The 25487-nt window shown below is 50.3% G+C and overlaps 1 protein-coding gene across 3 annotated transcripts in view; it reads left to right on the top strand.

Moving 5' to 3' along the window:
• SYNE3 (spectrin repeat containing nuclear envelope family member 3) overlaps nucleotides 1–24928 on the top strand; it is a 103530-nt gene extending 78602 nt beyond the window's left edge. Inside the window, exons 13-19 of one of the 3 annotated variants that reach the window (XM_055555594.1) lie at nucleotides 151–323; nucleotides 759–891; nucleotides 3041–3202; nucleotides 7701–7850; nucleotides 9645–9683; nucleotides 11611–11709; nucleotides 22511–24928. In XM_055555594.1, the coding sequence (XP_055411569.1) occupies nucleotides 151–323; nucleotides 759–891; nucleotides 3041–3202; nucleotides 7701–7850; nucleotides 9645–9683; nucleotides 11611–11709; nucleotides 22511–22711 (957 nt within the window). In that variant the 3' untranslated portion in view covers nucleotides 22712–24928. The remainder of the gene's footprint in view (nucleotides 1–150; nucleotides 324–758; nucleotides 892–3040; nucleotides 3203–7700; nucleotides 7851–9644; nucleotides 9684–11610; nucleotides 11710–22510) is intronic. The other 2 variants (XM_055555597.1, XM_055555596.1) reach the window with 2 other exon arrangements.
• Nucleotides 24929–25487: the final 559 nt, after the last annotated feature.

The raw sequence follows: 25487 nt of genomic DNA, 5'->3' as shown, positions 1-25487 counted from the left end.
CACAGAGATGCTTATTCTCTCCCCTGTATCCCAAAGGCAGGTTAAGGGGCGGAGGGTGGTGAACAGTACTCTCATACCAGGGAGCAGACACCCCACCACCCCAGGACTTAACTCTGTGTGTGTGTGTGTGTGTGTGTGTGTGTCCTTTAGAGGCTGCTGGCTGAATTCCCGGAGAAGGAAGCCCAGCTGCCCAAGATGGAAGCGCTCGGCCAGCTGGTGATGGAGGCATCTTCTCTGGAGGGAGCTGCTGTGGTCCAGGGGGAGCTGGAGGAACTGACCGAGTCATGGAGGGCCTTGAGGCAGCTTGAGGAGAGCCTGCTGAGGTGAGAGGGCCTCCTGGGTTGGAGGCTGGTCTCCGAAAACCCTCATTCCCAGTAGGGAGAGCTCAGCCATGTTCCTAGAACAGATGGCTGGGGTTCTGCTGTGTGCCAGGCGTGGTGCCAGGTGCCTCTGGGCATCCCCAGGCAATTCTAAGTAGAGGCAGTAAGAGCAGGGAAGCGTCCCAGCTTAGCCTCCAGCCCCTGCTGGCTGGGGCTTCACCTGCATCGGTAGATATATGCCCCTTGATGACAGTAACATGAGTTTTGAGCAGAGAACTGGAAATGCAGGTGCCCTGGGGAGCTTCTGACCAACCTGAAGGACAGGCATGGGCTTGTTAGGACCAGAAGTCACCTCCCTCCGCAGTTCTGTTACTTCTCCTGTGATCTGGGAAGTCCCCATCTTGTCATCATGTTGACTGGGCGGATTTGACTTCTCAGCCTCATCAGAAACCAGCAGCTGCAGAGGACAACAGAAGTGGATTCAGGGAAGAAAATGATTTTCACCAACAACATCCCAAAGACTGGGTTTCTCATCCTCCCCACAGATCTTACTTCCCGGCATCGCCGTCAGGTAAGTCCATCTCATGGGCTTCTGGGGAGGGCCCAGATCTAGGTCAGTTGATGGTGGGAGGGTGTCACCAGCAAAGCCCCCTCCCCACCTGGGGCCACATGCTCAGCTCAGGACTGGGCCCGGTCCTGTCTTGGGTGAGTCTGCCCAGTGGTGACACAAGAGTGCCCTGTGCCACAGGGCAGAGGGACTCTGGGACCCCAGACCCAGTGTCTGCACTGAGGAAGGTCCTGGGCATCTCCAGAGCAGGCAGGCCCTCACCCTCAGAAAATCCGACTGCTTCCCTTGCAGGGAAGAGAGTGTCAGAGTGTGACGCTTCCTAGCAGCGCTAGACTGCAAACTAAAAGTACTCAAGATAGGTGTTTTTGGTGCCCTGGTGGCTCAGATGGTAAACAATCTGCCTACAATGCAGAAGACCTGAGTTTGATCCCTAGGTTGGAAAGACTCCCTAGAGAAGGGAATGGTAACCCACTCTAATATTCTTGCCTGGAGAATCCCATGGACTAGAGGAGCCTGGCGGGCTCCAGTCCATGGGGTCGCAAAGAATTGGACACGACTGAACGACTAACACACAACACACACAAACTACATTTTGTAAAAAGAACAAACCTCACCATATCATATCATCCATCCCTCTCCTTGACAGGCTTTAAAAAAACAGAACCACAGTGAGAAGAAATTCATTCCTTGTTCTGTAAAGACAGTACACTAATTCATTCATTCTTCCCTTCCTTCTTGCATTTCCCCATCCAGAAAGCTCTTACTGAGTCTTTCTGTGTTCTGAGAACTGTGCTTGGAGCTGGGACACAGCTGTAAATAAAACAGAGATACTTTCAACCCTCAGAGAACGTAGCATCCAGCACAGATCTTTACAGATTGTCATGTGCATCAAAATCGTACCAAAATGCAGATTCTGATTCAGTAGGTCTGGACTGGGACTCCTCACCCTGCGTTTCTACAAGCTTCCAGGCGATGCTAAGCCTGCTAGGCTTTGGAGCACATTTTGAGAAGCAGGGAAGCAGGAACCGCAAAGCAATAGAATAAGGGTTTACAGAACATGTGGTTCATGGAGGCAGAAGACCCAGAGGCCACAGCAGCCTGCTGCAGAGTGAAGGACTTGGGGTAGCCAAGGGAAGCCCTCCCTGGAGAGATGGAAATGAGATGTCCAGGGCTCCTCACAGCTGAGTGGGAGTCAAGAAGAGGCGGAACGGAGTGTGTTCCATGCAGACTAGACTGTGCATGCAGGGACCCGAGGGAGACGGCACTAGCGCGGGGTGCTGGATGTCTGTGGGCCCTGGCTCAGACGATGGGGCAGGCCTCATGAGCCGCAGAGCCAGGCAGGGCCAGAATCTGAGGCTCTCCAGCTGCATCGAGTGTGAGAAGCCTCTCAGCTGTGTAAGTGATGGCGTGGCTGAGTGGACTTGCATTTTATTTATTTATTATTTTTACTTTTGTTTATTTTCTAATTGTTGTCTTCATTGGGTCTTTGTTGCAGTGCATGGGCTCTTCATTGCCATGCACGGGCTTTCTCTAGTTGTGGCAAGCGGGGGCAACTCTTCGCTGCAGGGCACGGGTTTCACACTGAGGCAGCTTCTGTTGTTGCAGAGCACAGGCTCCAGGGCATGCGGGCTTCAGTGGTTGTAGCATGTGGGTTCAGTAGTTGTAGCTTGCGGGCTCTAGAGCAGAGGCTCTAGTAGTTGTGGTTTGTGACTTAGTTGCCCTGCGGCATATGGGATCTGAGTTCCCAGGCTAGCGATCGAACCTGGATCCCCTGAATTGACAGGTGGATTCTTAACCACTGGACCGCCAGGGATGTCCCTGGACTTGCATCTTAGACAGATCACTCTGGTCACCTAACTTGAAGAGGGACAAAAGTGGCAGAAGGTGATCACATTGTAGACATCCTGATAAGGGATGATGCTGGAAGCCTTCAGGAGACCAAAGAGGTGGCAGTGAGGAATGTTCTTGGTCACTAATCATGTCTACATTGAGTAGAGATGCTTTCCTCATCCCCTTGCCCCTCTGGTGCCTCTTATCTCCCTCTGGGCATCCTCATCCCTCACCCTCTGCTTGGATGGAATTCCCAGGACACACAGCCAGTGGGCTGTTTTCAGAAACTCTGATGCTTTGACCATGCTGTGCCTTCCTGCAGGCAGGTCTGCTCCGGGGGGAACGAGGCAGCCATGAGGATTATTCCCAGTCCCTGAGGAACTTTGAGGACTGGTTGCAGGAGGAAAACTCCAAGCTGGTTAGGATCATTGCCATGAAAACTGCCACCGCCAAGGACTTGAGGACCAGAGCAACAAAGCTACAGGTTTGTGCCCAAGGAACAGCCCCTTTTTTTCAGAGGATTTGCCCCCCAAAGATGTGTTTGCTGAGAGTTATCAAAAAAAAAAAAAAAAAAAAAAAGCACAAACCTAGCTTATGAGCTGTTATGGCTTATGTATAAATAATAGTTTTTTTTAAAGATATATTTACTTATTTATGGCTGTGCGTGGGCCTTCTCCATCTGCAGCAAGTGAGGGCTACTCTCTAGTTGCTGTGCCCGGGCTTCTCATTGGGGTGGTTTCTCTTGTGGAGCGGGGGCTCTAGGTGTGTGGGCTTCAGTGGTTGCAGCACTCAAGCTCAGTTGTTGTGGCTCACGGGCTTAGTTGCTGCACACCATGTGGAATCTTCCCAGATCAGGGATCGAACCTGTGTCCCCTGCATTGGCAAGTGGTTTCTTATCCACTGTACCACCAGAGAAGTCCTGAATAATAGTTTAAAAAATTTTTTTGCTTCCAGTATTATGGGAAAACCATCCATCCATTCATTCAAGCCTCCTGCTGTATTGCCCAACTTGGAAAATATCACCACTAATCACGACTCTTCTAATCAGTTCACTCTTGCTATGTAACAAGCCATTCCAACAGTTTGTAGCTTAAAAGAACAGCTGTTTGTTTAACTCGTGATTCTGAAGATTGGCAGTTTACTCTGAGGTCCGCTGGGCAATGCTTCTGATCTTGGCTGGGCTCCCTGATTTATAGACCAGCAGGGTGGCTGTACTTCTGGAGGTTGGTGGGCTATTCTAGATGAGCGTGGGATGGACCACACATCTCTTATCCTCCTATGGGATAGCCTGGACTTCCCAGAGCAGGGGCAGGTCTGAGAGAGCGAGTGGGAACATGCAGGCCTTTTCAGGCTAAGGTTAGGAACTGGCACATCACTTCTCCTGCATTCTGTTGGACAAAGAAAGTCACAATGCCAGCTCAGATTCAAGGGGAGAGAAAACAGGTTTCACTTCTTGATGGGAAGACCATATTGCAAGATCATATTGCAAAGGGCATGGATATGGCAAGGGGGTGGAAAGACAGTCCTTCTACCACAAATCTCTCTCCTCCACTCCAACATCAAATTAGTCACCAAGTCCTTCTTGATTCCACCTCTTGGATATTCGTTGTTTCTGTTTCCCCTCACTACCACTGTCTTCATCTAGACATTTATCATTTTTGCCTTGACCTTGACAATAGCCTCCAAGCTGGCCTCCCTCCTTCTTTTTGGGTTCCCATCTCAGTAATGACTCATTCTGTAGCCAGAATGACCCTTCAGAATCCTAAAGATGACCTTGTCCCAGTAATGAAAACTTTTTAGGATAGAGTTCAACTTCCTGAGTTTATCACCCACAGCCTTTCTCAATCAGACCCCAATCTACCTCTCTTTTTCCTAATTTTTTCTGAAATTTACCTTAATACCTTAGAGTTTGGCTTTTTTTAATTTTTCTTGCTTGAGATTCATCTGGATTCTTGAATCTGTGGCCTGGGATCTTTCTGGAAAATTCTGCAACATTATCTCTCAAAATATGGCCTCTGCCTTTTCCCCTGTTTCCTCACCTTCTGAGATGCCTTTTAAACATATGCGCTTTCTTCTCACTAAGTATTTCACTGTCTCTTGTGTACTTTTTCATCCTTTTGCTTTTTTATATTACTTTCTGAATACTTTTTTCTAACTCATCTTCCACTTTACTAATCCTCTCTTTAGTTGTATCTCATTTGCTATTTCACATGTTTATTAAGTTCTTAGCTTTTAATATTTCATTTATCATTCCTAGAAATTCTCCTTGGTGCTTTTTAAAATCTGCTTTGCCACTTTTCACAGCTTTTGGGTCCTTGCTGAAAATTTTCAGTTTGTCTTTTAATTCTTTCAACACAGTAAACATAGTTGGTTTAGCAAGTATGTCTAATAATTTCGGCATCTCAAGTCAAGACTGTTTCTGTTGTGTATTGTCTCTGCCTCTTCCTCATTAATTCATTAATTTTATTTGTATTTGGCTGCACTGGGCCTTTGTTGCTGTGCCTGGGCTCTCTCTAGTTACGGTGAGTAGAGGCTGCTCTTAGCTGTGGGGTGAGGGCTCCTCACTGAGATGGCTTCTCTTGTTGCAGAACAAGGCTCTAAGCACATGGGCCTCAGCAGGTGTAGCAAGTGGGTTCAGTAGGTGAATCACATGGGCCCTAGAGCTCGGGCTCAGTAGCTGTGCCATACAGGCTTAGCTGGTCCAAGGCATGTGGGACCTTCCTGGACCAGGGATAGAACCTACTTCCCCCGCATTGTCAGGCACATTCTTAACCACTGGACCTCCAGGGAAGTCCCAGTTTCCGCCTCTTCTTGGAGTCTTATATCTGTGTGTGACTGCTTCGATTGTGTGCTGGATATTGTGTTTGACAAATCAGTGCGAGAATAATTTGAGATTAAGAATAATCTTTCCTTCAAAGCGGATTTTGTTTGCAACAGCCAGGCTAGTGGGGGCTTTTATCAATCTAGAACCACTGAATCCAATTTCAAAACTTGAAGCTCCCTGGACTCCTGAGATGACTTGGCACTGGCCTGAAAATCCAAATAAGGTGTGGGTTTACTTCCTATTCACCTTCAGGGGCCTCTGCTAAAGGCAGCAGTTTCTCAGTCTCCACTTCTGTAGGGCGCAGACTTTGACCTCTGTCTCCTGAATCCTGCAAGGCTGCCAGAAGCATAGATCTGTTTCACAACTGTTTTTTCCAGATTAACAAATATCCTAAGTGCAAGAGGAGGTCTGAGCACTGGGCTTACTTCTCTGCATCTTAACCTTTTGCATGTCTTGCCTCACTCTTTTTGTTGTTGTTGTTAACTCTTTGATGCCTTCAGTTCAATTCAGTTCAGTTCAGTTGCTCAGTTGTGTCCGACTCTTTGTGACCCCATGGACTGCTGCACGCCAGGCCTCCCTGTCCACTGATGCCTGAAGAATGTTTTTAATGTTTTGTCCTCAGTGGGAGCTTTGGACCCAGCTACTAGCCCTCCCTGTCTACCTCCTACCTCATATCCAGCCACTCCTCTCCTCCCCTGCCACCACCACACAGCCCCAGGCATATCAGAGATGACTTGCAGTTCCCCGGGTTACGCTTCTTTGTTCTTGTAGAGTCCCCACTCTCGAGGGCTCTGAGAAGCTAAGCTGTGTGCCTGTATCATGCAGCTGGTGGCATGGGACAGATACTGGATGCCAAGCCAGAATTTAAACTCAGGCTCTTGAACTTAGAACCCAGATCGTATCCTCACATGGTACTCCCTCCCAGGAGTCCTGAGGATAAAAGATGCCATCCTGGGGGAACACAGTACTGTATTCTGATAGAAAAATCTGCCCAGTCCCAACCTCACTCTGCCAGGAGTAAAAATGCCAATAGAAAGATATATTCAACAATGGTAGCTTTTTATTTAAAAAAAACAATTTTAATTTTATATGGGGGTATAGCTGGTTAACAATGTTATGATGGTTTCAGGTGAACAGGAAGAGACTCAGCCATACATACACACGTATCCGTTCTCCCCGAAACTCCCCTCCCATCCAGGCTGCCACATAACACTGAGCAGAGTTCCGTGCGCTGTACAGGAGGTCCTTGTTGATTATCCATTTTAAATATAGCAGTGCGTGTATGTCCATCCCAAATTCCCGAATTATCCCTTCCCCTCATCCTTCCCACTAGCAACAAGTTTGTTCTTCAAGTCTGTGAGTCTCTCTCTTTTGTAAGTTCTTTTGACTCACTTCTTTTTTTAGATTCCACACATAAGGGAAGTCATATGATATTTCTCCTTCTGTGTCTGACTGACTTCGCTCAGTATTCAATCTCTATGTCCATCCATGTTGCTACAAATGACATTATTTCATAATTTTTAATGACTGAGTCATATTACATTGTATGTATATATCACGTCTTCTCTATCCATTCCTCTGTCGATGAACAACAGTAGCTTTTATAATGATGATAACTCTTATGTCAAGCCCTCTGGAGAACTTGGTTCTAGAATGCCAGAGGGCTTCCTTCGTGACTCAGTGGGTAAAGAATCTGCCTGCAATGCAGGAGATCTGGGTTTGATTCCTGGGTTGGGAAGATCCCCTGGAGAAGGGAACAGCTACCCACTTCAGTATTCTGGCCTGGAGAATTCCATGGACAGAGGAGCCTGGCGGGCTACAGTGCATGGAGTCACAGAGTCGGAAGTGACTGAGCGACTTTCGCTTTCCCTAGTCATACATAGTGTAAATCTATGTCGTATTTATAATAGAATGCCAGAGCTAGAAGTGACCATGGAGGTCAGCACGGCAGCTCCTCTTTCAGGCAAAAGTCCATTCTGCAACGTTGCAGAGAGCAATTCCTGGCCTTGGCTTCCATTTATTTGCACAATGAGATTCTCTCTTTATGTGTTCTGTTGGCTGCCCCCGCAAATGGAACTCGATTGGCTCCTCCTTACCAATGAGGTGGGGCCTCCTCAGCCATTTGGAAGGTGCACGTGACCCTGTCTTTTCCCTCTAGGAACTGGAGGCTCGAATACCAGAAGGTCAGCATCTCTTCGAAAACCTCCTTCGTCTCAGGCCAGCCAGCGAGTCCTCGGACAAGCTAGAGGATCTACGCTACCGATGGATGCTGTACAAGTCCAAGCTCAAGGACTCCAGCCACCTGCTGGTAGGTGCTAAGGCTGTACAGGTCCCAGACCCCGGGGAGACAGCTCAATCTGCATCAACTCCACCCCACACCTCGACAGACCGGACTGAGGGGGTCACTCAGGGAGAGGCCATGGAGACACATGGGTCCTAGGCACTTGACGTGCAATTTGTCATTTGGCCATTCTGCCACCCAGTGAGGCTGAGTTCCAAGAACGACAGCTTTGCTCTACTAACCTGAAACCTCTGTGTACATCATCCCAGTTCAGTGCTCACAGCAGCCGTCCACCAGAATGATTGCATCTCCAATTGCCAGAAGGGGGATGAGGCTATGAGGAGTTAAAAACTCACCCGAGTTCACCCGGATAGCGAGGGACAGAGCCAGCATCACACACACCTTGATGGAGGCATCACACAGGGAACACTGGAGTGGGGGCCAGGACCCCTGGGATCTAGGCCGCCTCCTCCACTGACCTGCTTGTGACATTGAGGAAGCACCTCCCCCTGGGGGACCCCGTGCATGCTGTCGCTTCACTCGTGTCCGACTCTTTGCAACCCTGTGGACTGTAGCCCGCCAGGCTCCTCTGTCCATGGGATTCTCCAGGCAAGGATACTGGAGTGGGTTGCCATGCCCGTCTCCAGGGAGTGTTCCCAACCCGGGGATTGAACCCACGTCTCATGTCTCCTGCACTGGCAGGTGGGTTCTTTACCACTAGTGCCACCTGGGAAGCCCCCCAGGGGCCCACCGTCTCACACAAAACAATAACAGCTAGACTAGTGGTAGCCTTTATTAAATGCTATATCCTCATTCAGTTCAGTTCATTTCAGTTCAGTTCAGTCACTCAGTCGTGTCCGACTCTTTGCGACCCCATGAATCGCAGCACGCCAGGCCTCCCTGTCCATCACCAACTCCTGGAGTTTACTCAAACTCATGTGCATCGAGTTGGTGATGCCATCCAGCCATCTCACCCTCTGTCTCCCCCTTCTCCTCCTGCCCCCAATCCCTCCCAGCATCAGAGTCTTTTCCAATGAGCCAACTCTTTGTATAAGGTGGCCAAAGTACTGGAGTTTCAGCTTTAGCATCATTCCTTCCAAAGAAATCCCAGGGCTGATCTCCTCTAGAATGGACTGGTTGGATCTCCTTGCAGTCCAAGGGACTCTCAAGAGTCTTCTCCAACACCACAGTTCAAAAGCATCAATTCTTCGGCGCTCAGCCTTCTTCACAGTCCAACTCTCACATCCATACATGACCACAGGAAAAACCATAGTCTTGACTAGACGGACCTTTGTTGGCAAAGTAATGTCTCTGCTTTTGAATATGCTATCTATATTCCATTAGGAATATATCTATATCCTCATTACAGCCCTATAAAGGAGGTACTGTTATTATCCCCTGAGAACTGATAGGGAAACTGAGGCATGGAGGTTAGTCCAAGGAAAGGGTGGTTGGGATGGCCACTGAGGGCCCTTTAAGCCTGCCGACCCCGGACTCCAAGCTTTGGGGCTCCAGCTCTGCCGGCCCTGAAAGCAGCCGCGTCAGCCACTAGGTGTCAGCCCAGCCCCAGCCAGGTCCGTGCGCCCATGGCCTTGGCCCAGGCCTTCCCAGACAGGATCCCACCTGGGCCCCAAGTGCGTTAAAAAGCTCATTAAATTGAATCACCTGCTGGTTCAGCCTGTCCAGATGACCAGAAGTTTTAAAGAAACATTCCCCTGACAAAATGAATATTCCATTACAGGCTCTGCTGGGATTTAAGTTTCACTCACTTAACTTTTTTTTTTTCCTTTCCCCTTTTCCTCTCCTTCCCTAAAATAACAGACGCAGAGTCCTCTAGGGGAGCCGACTGGATTCCGAAAGGTACAGTGTCTGCCGTCTGTTCCACACGGGTAGAGGGCAGGGTGTCTCGAGGGTTGGTGGGCCTGGGATGCTGGGGCAGAACCCCTGGGCTTTCTGGAAGGTTCCATGAGAAATGCTCCTGGAGACTCGGTTCTGGGCTGCCCTGTGGTGGTCCCGGGGGGTCCTTGTTCTGCAGGACACACAGCGTGTACTCAGCTGAGACAGGATGCGGGGGTGTGAGCAAGGACACGGTTAGTGATTATGCTGTGACAACAGGCGTAAATCGGGCCGGCCCACGGAGACCTGGGCCACTCCAGGGCATTGGACCTCACAGACGCCTGAGTAGTGGACGAGCATCTGGGGTCCGTGGGGGCTGAAAGAGGAAGGGGGCTGTGCCAGTCATGTTCAACCAGCTGGTGTCTCCAACTGCCAGCCTCTGAGAAGTGCTCAGAGCCTCTCCCTGGGGGCTTGCCGGCCAGAGCCATGGCAGTAAGAGCCGTACTTACAGAAATAATGAGGAATAACGATTGTTACTATAAATGTTACGTGTTGACCATCCACTGTGCCAGGAACTGTGCCAGATCATGCCTAGGGCGTTTCACGTCACCGTCCCCCAGATATCCAACAGCCATCATTACCACCATGCTAGGCACGAGTGAAGCAAGGAATGACAAGACTGCAGTGACGTGTTCGCTGGAGGCACCCGGCTCCTGAGCGGTCTCTGCCTCAGACTCTAAGCCCACCCTTGCCCTTCCACACGGTGCCTTGGAGAAGGCATCCCTGGGCCTGGTGGCTCTCCCCACTTGTGGAAAGGTCCAGTGTACATCGGCGTCCCTGGCACCACCTTTTCTGAGAGCAGGCTTGCTTTGAAGGAGTTCCAGTTTGAGATTGTATCTGAGTGCTTTTGGACGCACTGGGTCTTGGTTGCCGTGTGCAGGCTTTCTCTAGTTGTGGCAGGCGGGGGCTGCTCTCGAGGTGCGGTGCGTGGGCTTCTCATTGCAGTGGCGTCTCTTGTTCCAGATGGACTCTAGGTGCCTGGGCTTCAGGAGTCATAGCGCGTAGGCTCCGTAGTTGGGGTGCACGGGCTTAGTTGCTCTGCAGCACGTGGGATCTTCCCGGACGAGGAATGGAACCATGTCCCCTGCATTGGCACTGAATCTTATCCCCTGGACCACCAGGGAAGTCCTCTGAGAGCGAGCTTGTTGTCCTGCCGAACACTGGCTCATGATGACATAAGCCTCCGGCGTGCTCTGCTCCCGAGAGCCCCGGGGCCTCGAGATCTCTCGGGCCATGGAGTCTGTGTTCCCAGGGGCTCTGCCCACCCAGACGTCTTGGTCTCCAGCTGGTGTTCACGTCTCCATCTGCAGTATAGTGTGTATCCCCAAGACTGGACGGAGCAGTTACCAGACCAACGCTGTGCTCTGGGTCTGGCATCCCCCAGTTTTGTGGCCTTGGGCAAGTTGCTTTGACTCTGGGGACTTTCTTTCCCCCTCTGTAAAATGGAACTATCAACGCTGACTTTATTGACTTTATGAATGAATTTTGAAGATCATGTGAACTGTTGTTCTTTCTTGAGAGGAGAACCTGAAGCCCCAGTTTCCCCTAGAAGAGCAAAGGGCTTCTCGTGAAGTAGGGGAGTGCATCAGGAAGGCTGGGTCTCCACACAGCCCAGCCTGTGACTCCTGGTGGCACCTGAGGGCCCAGGGCCAGGTGCCCAGGCTGCCTCCAGCTCCTGCCCTTTAAGTCCCACTCTGGTTGGAAGCCCCTGTCTAAGTAGCTCCCAGGCCAGAGTTCAGGGGGAGTTGTTTCTGGGTCCCCTGGTGTTTTTAAGTGGGGGCTTGCTTGGCTGGCTGACACCAGCCCTCCAGGGCAGGCTCCTGTCCCTGGCAGCCTGTCACCGGGTTCATATGGAGTGTTCACAGCTCTGTGTTCATTGGGTGTCTCCTAGGTCACTGATTCACTTCACAGATGTTTGCTGAGCTCTGACTTTGTACCAAGCACTGATGCAAGTACCTGGGGTAGACTACCAGAGCAAAGGCCTGCCAGGGTAGGCTGTGCATGCCAGCGGGATGGGCGGGGTGGAGAGGGGAATGGGAGAAAGGCTCTCCCCACAGCTGGTGTTGCCCAGCACAATAGCACGTTTCTGGCCGGGGAATGTCCGAGTACTGCAGTGGCTTGCGGTCTTTACAGCTACAGGTGTGTTTGTTTTTTTAAATAATTTTATTTATTTATTTTTGGCTGTTTGGTTTTTTTTAAATAATTTTATTTATTTATTTTTGGCTATGCTAGATCTTCATTACTGTGTAGACTACTCTCTAGTTGCTGTGTGCGGGCTTCTCATTGCAGGGGCTTTTCTTGTTGCAACGTACAGACTCGAGGGCACACGGGCTTCAGTAGTTGTGGCTCGGGGGCTCTAGAGCACAGGCTCAGTAGTTGTGGCGCATGGGCTTAGTTGCCCAGGGGCACATGGGATCTTCCCCAATCAGGAATCGAACCTGTGTATCCTACGTTGGCAGGCGGATTCTTTTATCACTGGACCACCAGGGAAGCCGCAGATGTAGGGTTGACCTTATTTATAGCTGGCAGATGTTGGACTCCATTTCGTGGGATATACAAAGCAGGCAGGTTCTAAATGGCCCCCAAATCTGCTTATTCGGCTACATTTAAAATCAAACGGATGTGTGAAAGTTTTGAGTTTGGTGCTGGCTGGCTTTTGAGCTCTTGGGTCTCAGCTCCCTGTGAAGAAGCAAGCAACCCCAGAGGCCAATATTCAGAGGCCATCTGGGGCCCCTTTATATCACAGCTTGTTTAAGCACAGATTTCTGGGTTCCACCCCCAGAGTTTCTGGTGCATTAGGTCTGGGGTGCCCCGAGGATCTGCGTTTCCAGCAAGGTCCCAGGTGATGCTGCTGCTGCCCCCCCGCCCCAGGGGCCAGACTTGGAGAACCGTTGCTTTAAGTTCTCGATTTGCATCCGGGAATCCACCATTAGTGTGTGTTCCCCTTCGCAAGGCTCTTAACCATGGTCTTCCAATGAATGAAATGCGGGTCCTCAGAACTAAGAGTTCTTATAAACCACAAGTTTCTGAATTGCTTCGTACATGAGGATCTGGATGCTAGCAGACAATGTCCTGCTTCTCTTGCAGACGGAAGACAGCTAATGCCCCTTCTGGGAGTGGAGATCGATGGGGGTGGGGGTGGAATCCTCCCCCGGTGCGGTTCTCACGTTGTTTGCCGGGTGGGGTGTGCATACGCGTGTGTGAGGGTATGCAGACATGTGCAGGTGTGCACAGATGCACGCAGGTCTGACAGGTAGAAACTAGACACTGTCTTCTGGGCTTGTAATCTTGCCAACTTAAAAACATTTCGTATATTATTTTTAGTCCAAAGGGAAGGGGGAAAAAAAACCCTGCTCCAAAGCTAATTATTTATGAGCCGTCGGCCCTCCACACTTTTTTTTTCTCTCCACACCCCAAGCCACTGAAAGCTCCAGCTACGTCAGTGGCTTCAGCCTGCTTGTTTATATAAACAGAATAATTAAGATTTATTAAACTTGCAGCTGCCTACACACTTGCCAGCTTCGTGCCACCGGATATGTCTGCCTGCAGCTTTCAGACACACGAAAGGTCAATTGCTTTTTGAGTTGTGATTGGGCTGTGAGTCAACTGAATTCCTGCCTTGGTGCAGGGGAGCGGTCCTACCTGAGGAGCCTTCGAGTTGAGGAGCGGATTCGCCAGTGTGTGCGTTTACCGGGGTGAACTAGGCAGGGTCACAGGCCCGTGTGGCGGCGTGGAGGGCAGCTGCCACTATGCATGCCATGCTGTGGGCTCTGGGAGGTGGGTCCAGATGGGGAGAGGCCGGACAGCGACATTTTATTCACTTGCCCATATTTCACAGATTTTAAGACTCATAGTTTTTCACGTTTTCACATCTTTGGAGTTGCCACTGTTAGTCGCTCAGTCGTGTCCGACTCTTTGTGACCCCGTGGACTGTAGCCCGCCAGGCTTCTCTGTCCATGGCATTCTCCAGGCAAGAGCACTGGAGTGGGTCAAGGGACCTTCCTGACCTAGGGATCGAACTGGGTCTTCCGCACTGCAAGTGGGTTCTTTACCATCTGAGCCACCAGGGAAGCCTTTCCTATTATGGTCCAGTAAGGACTGGAATTTGCCTTCCTCTGCCACCCAGAACACTCTCCACCTAAGCTTTCTTTAAATTAAAATCTCTGCGTGAGGGTTGGATTTTGGAGGTTTTTTTTGGCTGCGCCATGCAGCATGTGGATTCTCAGTTCCTCAACCAGAGATGGCACCCCCGCCCCCTGCAACAGCAGCAGGGCGTCTTAACCACTGGACCACCAGGGACATCCCACGAGTTGTGTTTTGTTTTGTTTTCCTTTGGACCACACAGGCTGTGCCAATTTAGATGACCCAGCTTTGGGAGCTCCGGCCTCCAGTTCAAGTTCTCAGGGCAGAGTTTTGTTTCTCGCCCTCTCCGGGTGCCAGGATAAGACCTAGGATTTCCTTGTTTCCCGTTTCAGTGTAGGGGAGATTAGCCCTCGGTTTCCCTGGCTCTGAAGGTGCAGCCCTGCGGTGCCTCTGCCTTATGTGGGGTCTCCAGTCAGATGCTCCATCTTCTGTTGGGTTTTTTCTTTCTTGCTGCTGGTGCTGCTGCTAAGTCGCTTCAGTCGTGTCTGACTCTGTGTGACCCCATAGCCGGCAGCCCACCAGGCTCCCCCGTCCCTAGGATTCTCCACTTAGTGGTATATAAAATAATAGTGCTCCTCACAATGAGCCCGGTAGAGCAGATGGAATATTGTAATGCCAAATCCAGGAAAGCAACCACTAGGGTTTTCCATGTTAGGCAGTAACTTTCTCTCACAATAGCTGCAGTGTTGTTGTTTTTTAAAAAATATATTTATTTATGCTGGAGAAGACTCTTGAGAGCCCTTGGACAGCAAGGAGATCAAACCAGTCAATCCTAAAGGAAATCCACCCTGTATATTCGTTGGAAGGACCGATGCTGAAGCTGAAGCTCCAATACTTTGGCCACCTCCTGCGAAGAGCTGACTCATTAGAAAAGGCCCTGATGCTGGGAAAGATGGAAGGTGGGCAGGAGGAGAAAGGGATGACAGAGGATGAGATGGTTGGATGGCATCACCAACTCAATGGATATGACTTTGAGCAAGCTCCGGGAGATAGTGAAGGACAGGGAAGCCTGGTGTGCTGCAGTCCCTGGGGTCACAAAGAGTCAGACATGACATAGTGACTGAACGACACAATTTATTTACGTCTCTGTTGGGTGTCAGTTGCAGTGCACAGACTTCCCTCTAGCTGAGGTGCTCAAGCTCAGTCGTCGGGGTGCACAGGCTTATTGGTTGCCCCCTGGCATGTGGGATCTCAGTTTCCTGACCAGGGATTGAACCCAAATCCCCTGCATTGGAAGGTGGATTCTTAACCACTGGACCACTAGGGAAGTCCCTGTTATGATGTTTTAAAAATCATCATTATTGGGACTTCCCTTGTGGTCCAGTGGCTAAGACTCTGCACTCCCAGTGCAGAGGTTTGGCCCCTGGTCAGGGAACTAGGTTCCCCCATGGGTGCAACTAAGATCTGGTGCAGCCAAATAAATTAAAAAATTAAAGAAAAAATCATCATTATTAACTGGAGTTCCTAGTTGACATTAGGGTGCACTGTTTGGGTTGCGTATCCTATGGGTTTTGACAAGTGCATAGTGACATTGCAGACAAGAGTCACCGCCTTACCCTTCTCCCCAGCACTTCCTCTTTACCCCTCTGCCCTCCTCCAGAGCCCCTAGCAACCACTGATCTTGTTACTTCTTTCATTCAGCAATATGCACTTGAGTTTCCTCTGTGTCTTTTTGCGGCTAATATTTCATTTCTTTTTACCACTGAATAACATCCCTCTGTGGGGATGTACCATGCAGTCTTTTATAGCCTTTTCCCCTCTGGGATCACACATTACATTACATGTCTGGGATCACACATTACATTCAGTCATCACACTTCTTTAGTTTCCTCTCCTGGGACCAGTCCTCGGTTTTTGTTGACCTTGACCTTCTTGAGTACAAGCCAGATATTTTATAGAATGTCCCTCAGGTTTGGGATTTCTGGGGTGTTTCCTTGTTGTGAATTTCTGGAAAGAACGTTCTAGAAGTGATGCGGTGTTCTTAGTGCATCTTATTGGGAGAGTGCGATTTCGATACACCCACCTCAGGACTGCAGATGCTGACTTGGATCACGTGAGTAAGGTGGTAGCTGCAGGGATTTCTCACCATTTCTTTTGTAATTAATGAGTCCTAACTGCTCAGCGACCCTGGAAATACAACCCCTCTTTCTTACACGGTCGCATCCTCCAGCTTCCCCGGGCCTCTTTCCCTCCCATGACTCATTCTCTCCCTGACGGTTCCTTCCTGCAAGCTCTGGTCCCCGACTCTAGGCCTCTCACACTCTCTGATCCATTTCTTGTCCAGGTCTCTCCTTCCAGCTTCAGTCCCAAGGCCCAAACCCGAAGGGCATCAACTTGAGAGACTGCTCAGGCTCAGCGTGTCTGAAACTGACCTCACTGTGTTCCCTGCGTCCAGCCAAACCCTGGTCTCCATATAAGCAAAGCATCCTGACCACACAGTCTTCCAAGCTGGATACCTCTGGATCACCCTGGACCGTCACTGACCTTAGTTCTGTCCTAGACTCAGGAGAGCCTGGATGGTGCATGGATGTCAGATGAGGAAAGATGAGGAAAGGAAAGGCAGGGAAGGGAGCCTTGTGTCCATATATCTCCTGCTGAATGGGGCTCCATTTTGGCTTGAGTAATGACAAGAGCACCCCTCGCTCCAGTTGTTTCACCCAGAGGTTCTTCTCATCGATTAATCAAACTGCCCCAAAAGGCCAGCTCAGATGGCCTCACCGCCATCTGGTCAAAAACCAATTCATGCATGCAAACTCAGTTGCTCAGTCATGTCTGACCCTTTGCAACCCCATGGACTATAGCCTGCCAAGCTCCTTTGTCGATGTCCATGGGATTTTCCTAGGCAGGAATACTAGAGTGGGTTGCTGTTTCCACCTCCAGGGGATCATCCTGACCCACCCAAATCTTCTGCATCTCCTGCATTGGCAGGCAGATTCTATGTCACTGCACTTTCTGGGACTCCCCAAAACCAAGCCAGGGGACTGGAATAACACAGTTCTGTGGCCTGACCATCACATGCAGAGCTGCCCCGGGAGGAAACAATATTAACTCAGCCCCACCCAGCCACTACCATTCTGTCCCTGGGTGGGAGCTCTCCCCAGCCTCTGAGCACTCCTAGGAAGTGAGTTTGGGCTCTAACTCAGTGCTTCGGCACCGAGAACATAGTGAAGAAGATATTCAAAGTGTGTAGGCGGAGCCCAGCCTGGGATCTGTGATGCCCTCAGACTCCCTGGAACATCAGGGAGATGCCCCTTCTGGGTTCTAGAGGAAACCCAGAGAGGGGAAGCCAGCCAGCTTGTGGCTCTGCGTCAGTGAGAGGGACCTTGAGGGACTGAGCTCACTGCTAAGTGAGAGTTAGTGATGGCCACTGGTGGGGCCCATCTTGAGTTGCCAGAGAAAAGCTGGCCCCTGCCTGTCACCTTGAGCTCCTGGCACTGGTCTGGAGGCATCTTTGAGCTGGAGACTGAGGCCCAATCAGCTCCCGGAAAAGACCCTGAAAGCCCAAGTGGTGGTGCCACGTGACTTTCACACTCAGGGCCCCAGGTCAGGGTGAAACCAGCTTCAACGGAGGCCCAGTGGGACTTTGGTCATTGTTGCTGCTATTTTAAGAATTCATTCATTCGTGCATTTCTGCCTTTGCTGGATCTTTATTGCTTTGCGTGGGTTTTCTCTAGTTGCGGCAGGCAGGGGCTACTGTTCGTTGTGGTGCACGGCCTTCTCACTGCAGGGGCTTCTCTTGTTGTGGAGCACAGGCTCAGTAGTCGTGGTGCACGGGGTTAGCTACCCCACAGCACGTTGGATCTTTCTGGATCAGGGATCAAACCTCTCCCTACATTGGCAGGTAGGCGCCTAACCACTGGACCACCAGGGAGGTCCTTGCTGCTGTTTCTTATGAGAAGTGCCATGTAGGGTGGGAGAAGGAGCCATGCTGACGATTTGAACCTGTCCCTGTGACCTTGGGCTGCTTATTTCCCGTGGACTCAGTTTCTTCCTCTGAGAAATGGGCACAGAGTACCTCCAGAGCTGGGCAGCAGCTCAGGAAACCCGCGAGCGTGGAGGTGAGCTGAATGTTGGGCTGGAGCATGTGTGGTGTTGTTCATTAACGTGTGGAGTCCAAATGTTCTGGGGGAGCCATTGGGATGGTGTGGACAGTTGACAGACAGGTCAGTGAGTGTGTGCCTGGTCACATCATGGCACCAAGGGAGGAGCAGACAATCAGACGCCCAGGAAGGGAAAGAGCCTTTTATTTCATTAATTGAGCAGATGTTTACCGAACATTACTGCAGATACAGCAATGAATTAAACTAGTGTAGACCCTGCCTCCAAGGATTGAAGGGGAACACAGACTTTGAAATCAGTAACCCAAAGGAAAGGTGTTGGTCCATGAGAATATGTAAAGGGGCTTTTTTGGTTTAGAGGCAGGGAAGTTCCCTCTGAGGAAGCGACTCACAAATTGAGATTAGAATAAAATGTAGGAGTGAACTAGATGCATTGGAGAAAGAAAGGAAATGGGTCTTCCAGCGGAAAGTATAAGCTTTGCAAAGGCCCTGTGGTCAGAGGATGTGAGGGCCTTTAAGAGACCAAGAAGGGTGTTTAGGGAGAGCAGTGTTTTTCTCTCTGATGGGGCCGAGGAGGCTGATGGTATCTGGTCCTTGGAACCTGGGTGCAGGGGAAGCTTAGGGGCTTGTAGAAGCCACCCGTCTGCCCTGGGTCCCATCAGTTGGAGGAGGAAAGGAATGAGTGTTTGCCGAGCACCAACTATGCATGTGAGTGTAGCCTCTGCTGCCTTATTTATCCTTGTGATTCTGGTAGGCAGGTGTCAGGCTCCCTTTGCCTCAGTAGAAGAAGGCTCTGAGGCTCAGAGAGGCTGAGTGACTTGTCCTAGGTCACACAGCTAGGAAGTGACAGGGCCAGGGTTAGAACCCAGGACTCCAAATCATTTTTTTCCCCCACATCCTTTTTCATCAATGGCAGAAGATTCAATCACCCTTACTGTGATAAATTCTTCCTGCCAGGATTCCTCAAAACTCTAGAGCCCCAGGTTCATGGGAGATATTGAAGGACTCAAGCATTTAATCACCCTCTGTAATATGACCTGTTCCCTCCCCACCACCACATGCTGTCGACCCTCTACTTCCACACCCTAACGGTGGGGAATGTCCTGAGGAAGCCCCTTCTCTCTTTGTTTTGTTGTGGTTCAGCTGCTCAGTCGTGTCCATCTCTTTGTGACCCCTGGATTACAGCATGCCAGGCTTCCCTGTCCTTCACCATCTCCTAGAGTTTGCTCAAACTCACATCCATTGAATCGGTAATGTCATCCAACTATCTCATGCTCTGTTTTCAATCTTTCTCCTCCCACCTTCAATCTTTCCCAGCACCAGGGTCTTTTCCAATGAGTTGGCTCGTCGCATCAGGTGCCCAAAGTATTGGAGCTTCAGCATCAGTCTTTCCAATGAATATTCAGGGTTGATTTCCTTTATTTGTTTTTGGCTGCATCGGGTCTTAGTTGCAGCCTGCAGGATCCTTTGTTGGAGCATGTGGGCTTCTCTCTAGTTGTGGCACGTGGGCCCCAGAGCACGCGGGCTCAGTCATTGTAGCACATGGGCTTGGTTGTGTGTGAGATCCTAATTCCCTGACCAGGGATTGAACCACATCCTGCTGCGTTAGAAGGTAGATTCTTAACCACTGGACCTCCAGGGAAGTTTCTGCCCCTTCTCTCTGTGTATAGTTGTATCTGCACAGAATACATGTAGTACTTTCTATGGGGAAACTCAGGCACAGAGAAGCTCCCAGATCTGCAAAGAGCTGAGATTGTCAATTTCTTTGTTGGCTTCTTAGACAGTGGTTCATGTCTATTTATGTGTGTATCTGTGTGTAATTGTGTCTGTGTGTGCATGCACATATGTGTTTTCTAAGCATGTGATAATACTATTAAAATGTGCCTTCTATTTTAAAGGGGATTTTAGAATCTGGGTCCCTCAAAGTGAAGATGTGAGGTCTAAGTGAATAGACACTTGGCAGGCAGCAGGAGTCCTTGAAAAAGACCAGTCCTTGTCAACACTTGTAAATGCAAGAGAACTTTGGACCTTCAAAGACATTTGCCTCAGAGGTTGTGGCCAAGGCACAGCTCCTCACTTACATAGCAAGGTAGTAGCTCTGAGAATGGAGAAACAAACAGAAACAGGACCCTTAGACACAGATCTCCACTGACTGCTAAGTTACTTCAGTCCTGTCTGACTCTTTGTGACCCCATGGGCTATAGCCCGCCACGCTCCTCTCTGTCCATGGGATTCTCCAGGCAAGAATACTGGAATGGGTTGCCATTTCCTTCTCCAGGGGTTCTTCCCGACCAAGAGATCGAACCCTTGTCTCTTACATCTCCTGCATTGGCAGGCAGGTTCTTTACCATTAGCACCACCTGGGAAGTCCACCTCTACTGGGGAGACCATTAATTACAGGTTTTCAATTGTAGTGTGAACCTAGGTTAGGGTGTACCTACGTCTCACCCTCTTTTGCTCTCTTGGGTGGGTCAGAGATTTGGAGTTGGGCAAAGTCAGCAAGAAATGTCAAGCAGTCAAGTTAGAGCACTCATAGACTGAGGCATCAGTAGGTGAGCCCCTTAGCGGGGGTCAAGAGCACTTGGCAGCCAGGTCTGACCCCGCCTGGCAGCTATGGGAAAGTCTGTCTCCTCTGTGGACATCATTCAGCTATTTAAATGACTTATTACACACACACATACACACACACTCCTGAAGTCACTGCTGAGATTATACTCAGCCAGGAGTGCTTCTCCGTTGTGTGGGTTATAGGAAGTCTGTTTTTTTATAAAATCAGTGCCTGGGATCTTTGGTGAGTGAGAACACTCGAAGCGGGAGGCATAGGGTCAAGTGTGATCAACCTGGAGGAGATAGCTGGGACAGGAGAGTGGGTGAGATCATTGGGAGATAGACAGAAGCGCTCAGGTCAGAACATCCCAGGAACACCTGCGTATTTCCTATTACCATCATGCCCACCACCACCACCACCATCACTGCCATCATCCTCACCAGTATCCCCATCACTATCATCAGCACCCTTATCAGCATCCTCACCATCACTGATATCAACACACGTACCATCAGCACCCTCACCGTCACTGTGGTTACCATCATCCTCATCCTCATTGTCATGACCATCATCAGTACCACCATCATCATCACTTGACTTGGTACCCTGGAAAATGACTCTTTGGTTCCTCATGGAGCTAGTAGATATATTCTATAATAATAGTACTAGTCATAAGAGCATATATACTTTTTAATTGGAGTATAATTATACTTTGCATCCTCGCCAAAACCTGGAAAATAGAGGTAGGTGTTTGATCCCCATTTTGCAGAGAAGGAAGCTGAGGCTCAGAGAAGTTACTGACTTGCCCAAGGGCACATAGCTATTGTGGGACAGTGTGCAATGGAGCCTTGATGGCCAGGTTCCTGAGAGCTGGGTCTGTGCCTTGCACCATGCTGTCCCTTGACTGTGGGGCCTCCACTTTATTGAGTGGACAGCTGTTGGCCCTGCATGCCCATGAGGCTGCAACTCAGCCAGTCCCTTGAGAACTTGGGAAATATTCTTTGGCTGCTTTCACGGATGTTGCCACAAAGAAGCCCGTTAGGTATTTGGACATGTGAGGGTGTTGATGACGAAGATGGTGATGAGGAGCAAGGGGAGGGAGGAAAAGAAGAAGAAAGAAGGAGAGGAAGAGACGATGAAGAAAGTGGTGATGGAGAACGCAATGATGAGCCTGGTGGCGACGATGGTGCTGGTGGTGGTCATGGTGGTGATGGTGATCATAATGATGATTATCGTGAATGCGACTTAGATAGTGGCAATAATTTTTGTGTTTTTTTATTGTTATTTTTTCGAACTTTTGTGTTAAGAGCTGACTTTTCCCCCCTTGAATGTGTCTTGTGTAACAGATGAGGGGACAGCCTCCTTTCACCAGCAACCCGTTTTTCCTGGGAACAGGGGGGCTCTGCATTGGGGCACATGGTGAGCCCAGAGGGGCACTGGCTATCCGAGGCCAACTGGGGCCCTGCAGGGCTGCTGTATGGTCTTGCCTGGGAGGGATTCTGACACAGAGGTCTTTAGTCATAGCCCCGCAGATGGTAGCTTCACCCCATTGGCCAAACGCATACACCAAAGATGGTGAATGTAGTAATGATGCATAATAATAATGGCAGCAGCTTTGAGTCCCTACTGTGTGCCAGGCTCGGTTTCATTGAATCCTCACTACAGCTCTGTCAGGTAGGTACCATTATTCCTCCTATTTATAGAGGAGAAATCTGAAGTTAAGTGAGGTTGAATGACCTTCTTCAGATTCACACCCAGGATTCTTATAAACCAGGCAAAGATTAATGTGACAACGGACAAAGCCTGTAACTGTTTTATCCTCTTCCTCTCTTGCCTTGAGTGGTTTGAGAAAACTAGAGATCTTTGTTTCTGGGAGAACGGACATTAGCCCCACTTCACAGATGGGAAAACTGAGGCCAGGTGCAGCTGGAGAGTCAGCCTGGAGCCAGTGTGGCTCCTCATGTCGCCCGGGGGCCCTCCCCGCCCCTCGCCTCCCATGCGGAGCCCCGAGCCCACTCACGTCTTCCGCTCTGGTTTTGCAGGCCGCGCGCTGGCGAGGGCTGGGCTCTCTCTGCCGGAAGGTGTGCTGCGTGGCGCTCCCCCTGCAGTTGCTGCTGCTGCTCTTCCTGCTGCTGCTCTTCCTGCTCCCGGTCGGGGAAGAGAACCGCAGCTGCTTCCTGGCCAACAACTTCGCCCGCTCCCTCACGCTCATGCTCCGCTATGACGGGCCCCCGCCCACCTAGCCCCGTTCCCCCCCACCGGGGGCACTCGGGGGATGCTCTTCTCCAAACTTCCAGCCGCCCCAGAGGATGCTGGGGGACCTGGAAACAGAGGCAGGCCAGAGCCCGCTGGGCTGCATCCATGTAAATACTATATCGATGTTCTCAGAACAAAATTACTTTTTTATACAGTGTTGTCTCAGTCTATTTATACTAAATGTGTACTACGTGTGACTGAGGGGATAATGCATAGCCATTTCTTTTATATGCTCTGTATGTAAATGCTCAGTATGTATCATTTCACATATGACCTCTATTTGTCATTGGGAAAATTCCAACAGTGTTTTTGTCCCATGGGATCTTGCAGCATTTTGGCCTTGGTCTGCAGTCAGCCCTGGAAAGCAGGGACAAGAATGTGTCACTTGTATGGCCATCTCCTATCCAGAAACCAAGCCCCACGTCCAGATGTTCGTGAAGAGGACTCTGAGACGTCGACACGGAAGAATGGCGTTGGCCCTCTCTCAGAGCCCAGTGACTCTTGGTTTAGGCACAGTCAGGACAGCTGTGCTCCTCTAGGTTTCAGAGTGACTGCAGACTAGATGCTGTGGGTGAGAAGCAGAGAAAGGGCTGATTCTGGGCTGGCCCAGGAGCAGCAGTGAAACATGGCAAGTGAGAGTGAAATTAACGGAGGAAAGAAGAACTCCAAGGAGCACACCCGGAGCTAAGAAAAGCACAGCAGAAGGGGGACCTCGGGGAGCCTGAATAGCCCAGACCAGTGAGAAAGGTCCGTGGTCTGAGTCTTCAGGGAATGGTTAGGTCATGCTGCCCATGTTCTCTGCTCTGCTTGGGAATAAAATGAAGAAGGAGCTTATTGTCAAGATTCCCACGTGGAAGGATAAGCACACTGTCTGTAGCACCCAAGTGTCTGACGGTGCCGGAAAGATGTGTTACCTCTGTTGCGCCAAGGCTGAGTTTTTCATCATCTACGGCTCCGGCTGCAGGGACAGAGGGAAGCATCTGACCCACCAGGGACCAGAGATCAGGGGTCCAAGACAGAGAGGAGGGGTCATCTGCAGAACTCAGCCAGTCTGGAGGGCTCTCTCCTCCTCCCAGAAGGGACTTTGGAGAAAGCTGGGTCCTCTGGGCCACGAATGTCCCACACAGGTGCCCACAAGGGACCCAGGGTCCAGATGCCCCAAACCAGGCCCTCTCTGCAAGTGCTTGGCAGTTGGGCCCATGAGCCACCTGGGCCTTGAGGCTGGAAGTATTGCATTGGCCAAAAAATTCATTTGGGTTGTCTGTAACATCTTATGGAAAAACCCGAATGAACTTTTGGGTCAACCCAATACATCCCTTCCTCCCCAGGGAGTTCTGGAATGGTTCCTAAGTGTTTCATCACTGGATCCTATTTTCCCCAAATCAACACTAAAGTCTCCTTTTTAAAAAATGCTTAGTGACCATTCTTTACTGATTGATTTTGTATATTCAACTACACATAGGAGACCAAGAGGGGATTCTTCAGGCCTTTGAAACCAGTGTCACAGACCCAGAAAGGCCTTTAAACAGAGGGGAAGCTGAAGACCTCGGAGGGTCCAGGCCCCCAGCATTGTGCCCCCCTCCCCCACACTGCCCTCTGGGCCTCGCAGAACTGGGAAGAGCTGGACACTCACAGGGCAGGAAAGCAGGGTCACAGAGAGGAGACCTCCAGGCTGACATAGAAAGTGAGCTTTCCTCCAGATATTCAGAGACCAAGCCACAAGGCCATTCTCCACGGGTGGCGGCTTTCCTGGAAAATCTGGGGCTGCATGAACCAAGACCTCGGGCCCAGGCAACTGAGCCCAGATCCTGACTGGGTTGAGAAGGTCAGCACTGTGGCGGGGCTTTTGAACATCCCCACGCAGGCGGAGACCCAGAGAGGGGAAGTAACTTACCCAGAGCCACACAGCGGCGGCGGCTAAGGCCAGAGCCGATCCTGGTCACTGCTGCCTCTGGGTGGTGCCCGGCTCACTGTCGTGCCCCACCATATCTGTAACTTCAAACAGGCTTGAGTGACACGAATTCAGTTGGGTCACGTGTCCTACGTATCAGGGAGGGAGAATCTGTAATGTGTGGGCTGGCGGGAGGAAATGAACATATATTTTTTAAACTTTGATACCATAGAGCTTGTTTGCATAACTTTTTTTTTAAAAAAAAGGAGAATTTATATTTTCATTACTTTCATATAAAGACAGTTGTGATATGACATAACCATTGTGTACTGGTGCTTCTCAAGTTTATCTCTTTTGTTTAAAAGTAGGTGCAGATAATTATGAATTTTATGATGTTCTAGCTTCCTGAGGACCAACCTCAAAGAGCTTTCACGTGCCTTTTGAGAAGGGTGTCGCGGTGGGACCTTCATGCGTGTATTTTTGTCTGTCCCCCGGAGGGTGAGAGGTGGTAAGATGTGTCAAGGTCACTGCCCAGCCCAGTGGTGTGTGTCTGTGTGTTGTGTGTGTGTGCACACATGTGCAATGTGTGTGAGAGACAGGGATAGAGGAAGGGAGAAAGAGAGAAAGAGGGAGAGAGAGAGAGAGAGACAAAATGATGGAGAGAGAGAAAGAGGGGGAGAGACAGAGGAGGAAGATGAAGAAGAAGGGGGGAGGGAAGGGGAGGGGAAGGAATACAGAAACACAGGGGAGCCTGATCAAAGCTGCCGCTGCCCTCCTTAGCTGTCTCTCCATCACCTGATGCGGGGCTCCCTGCCCCCGGGGTGGCCTTATCTGGGCGGTGCGGGTGGGGTGGGGAGGGGTCCCTGCCTGCC

Source organism: Bubalus kerabau, chromosome 19 (assembly GCF_029407905.1).
Source record: "Bubalus kerabau isolate K-KA32 ecotype Philippines breed swamp buffalo chromosome 19, PCC_UOA_SB_1v2, whole genome shotgun sequence".
Lineage (NCBI taxonomy): Eukaryota > Metazoa > Chordata > Mammalia > Artiodactyla > Bovidae > Bubalus > Bubalus kerabau.
The sequence above is the reverse complement of the archived record's forward strand: the minus strand, read 5'-3'. Positions and strand labels throughout refer to the sequence as shown.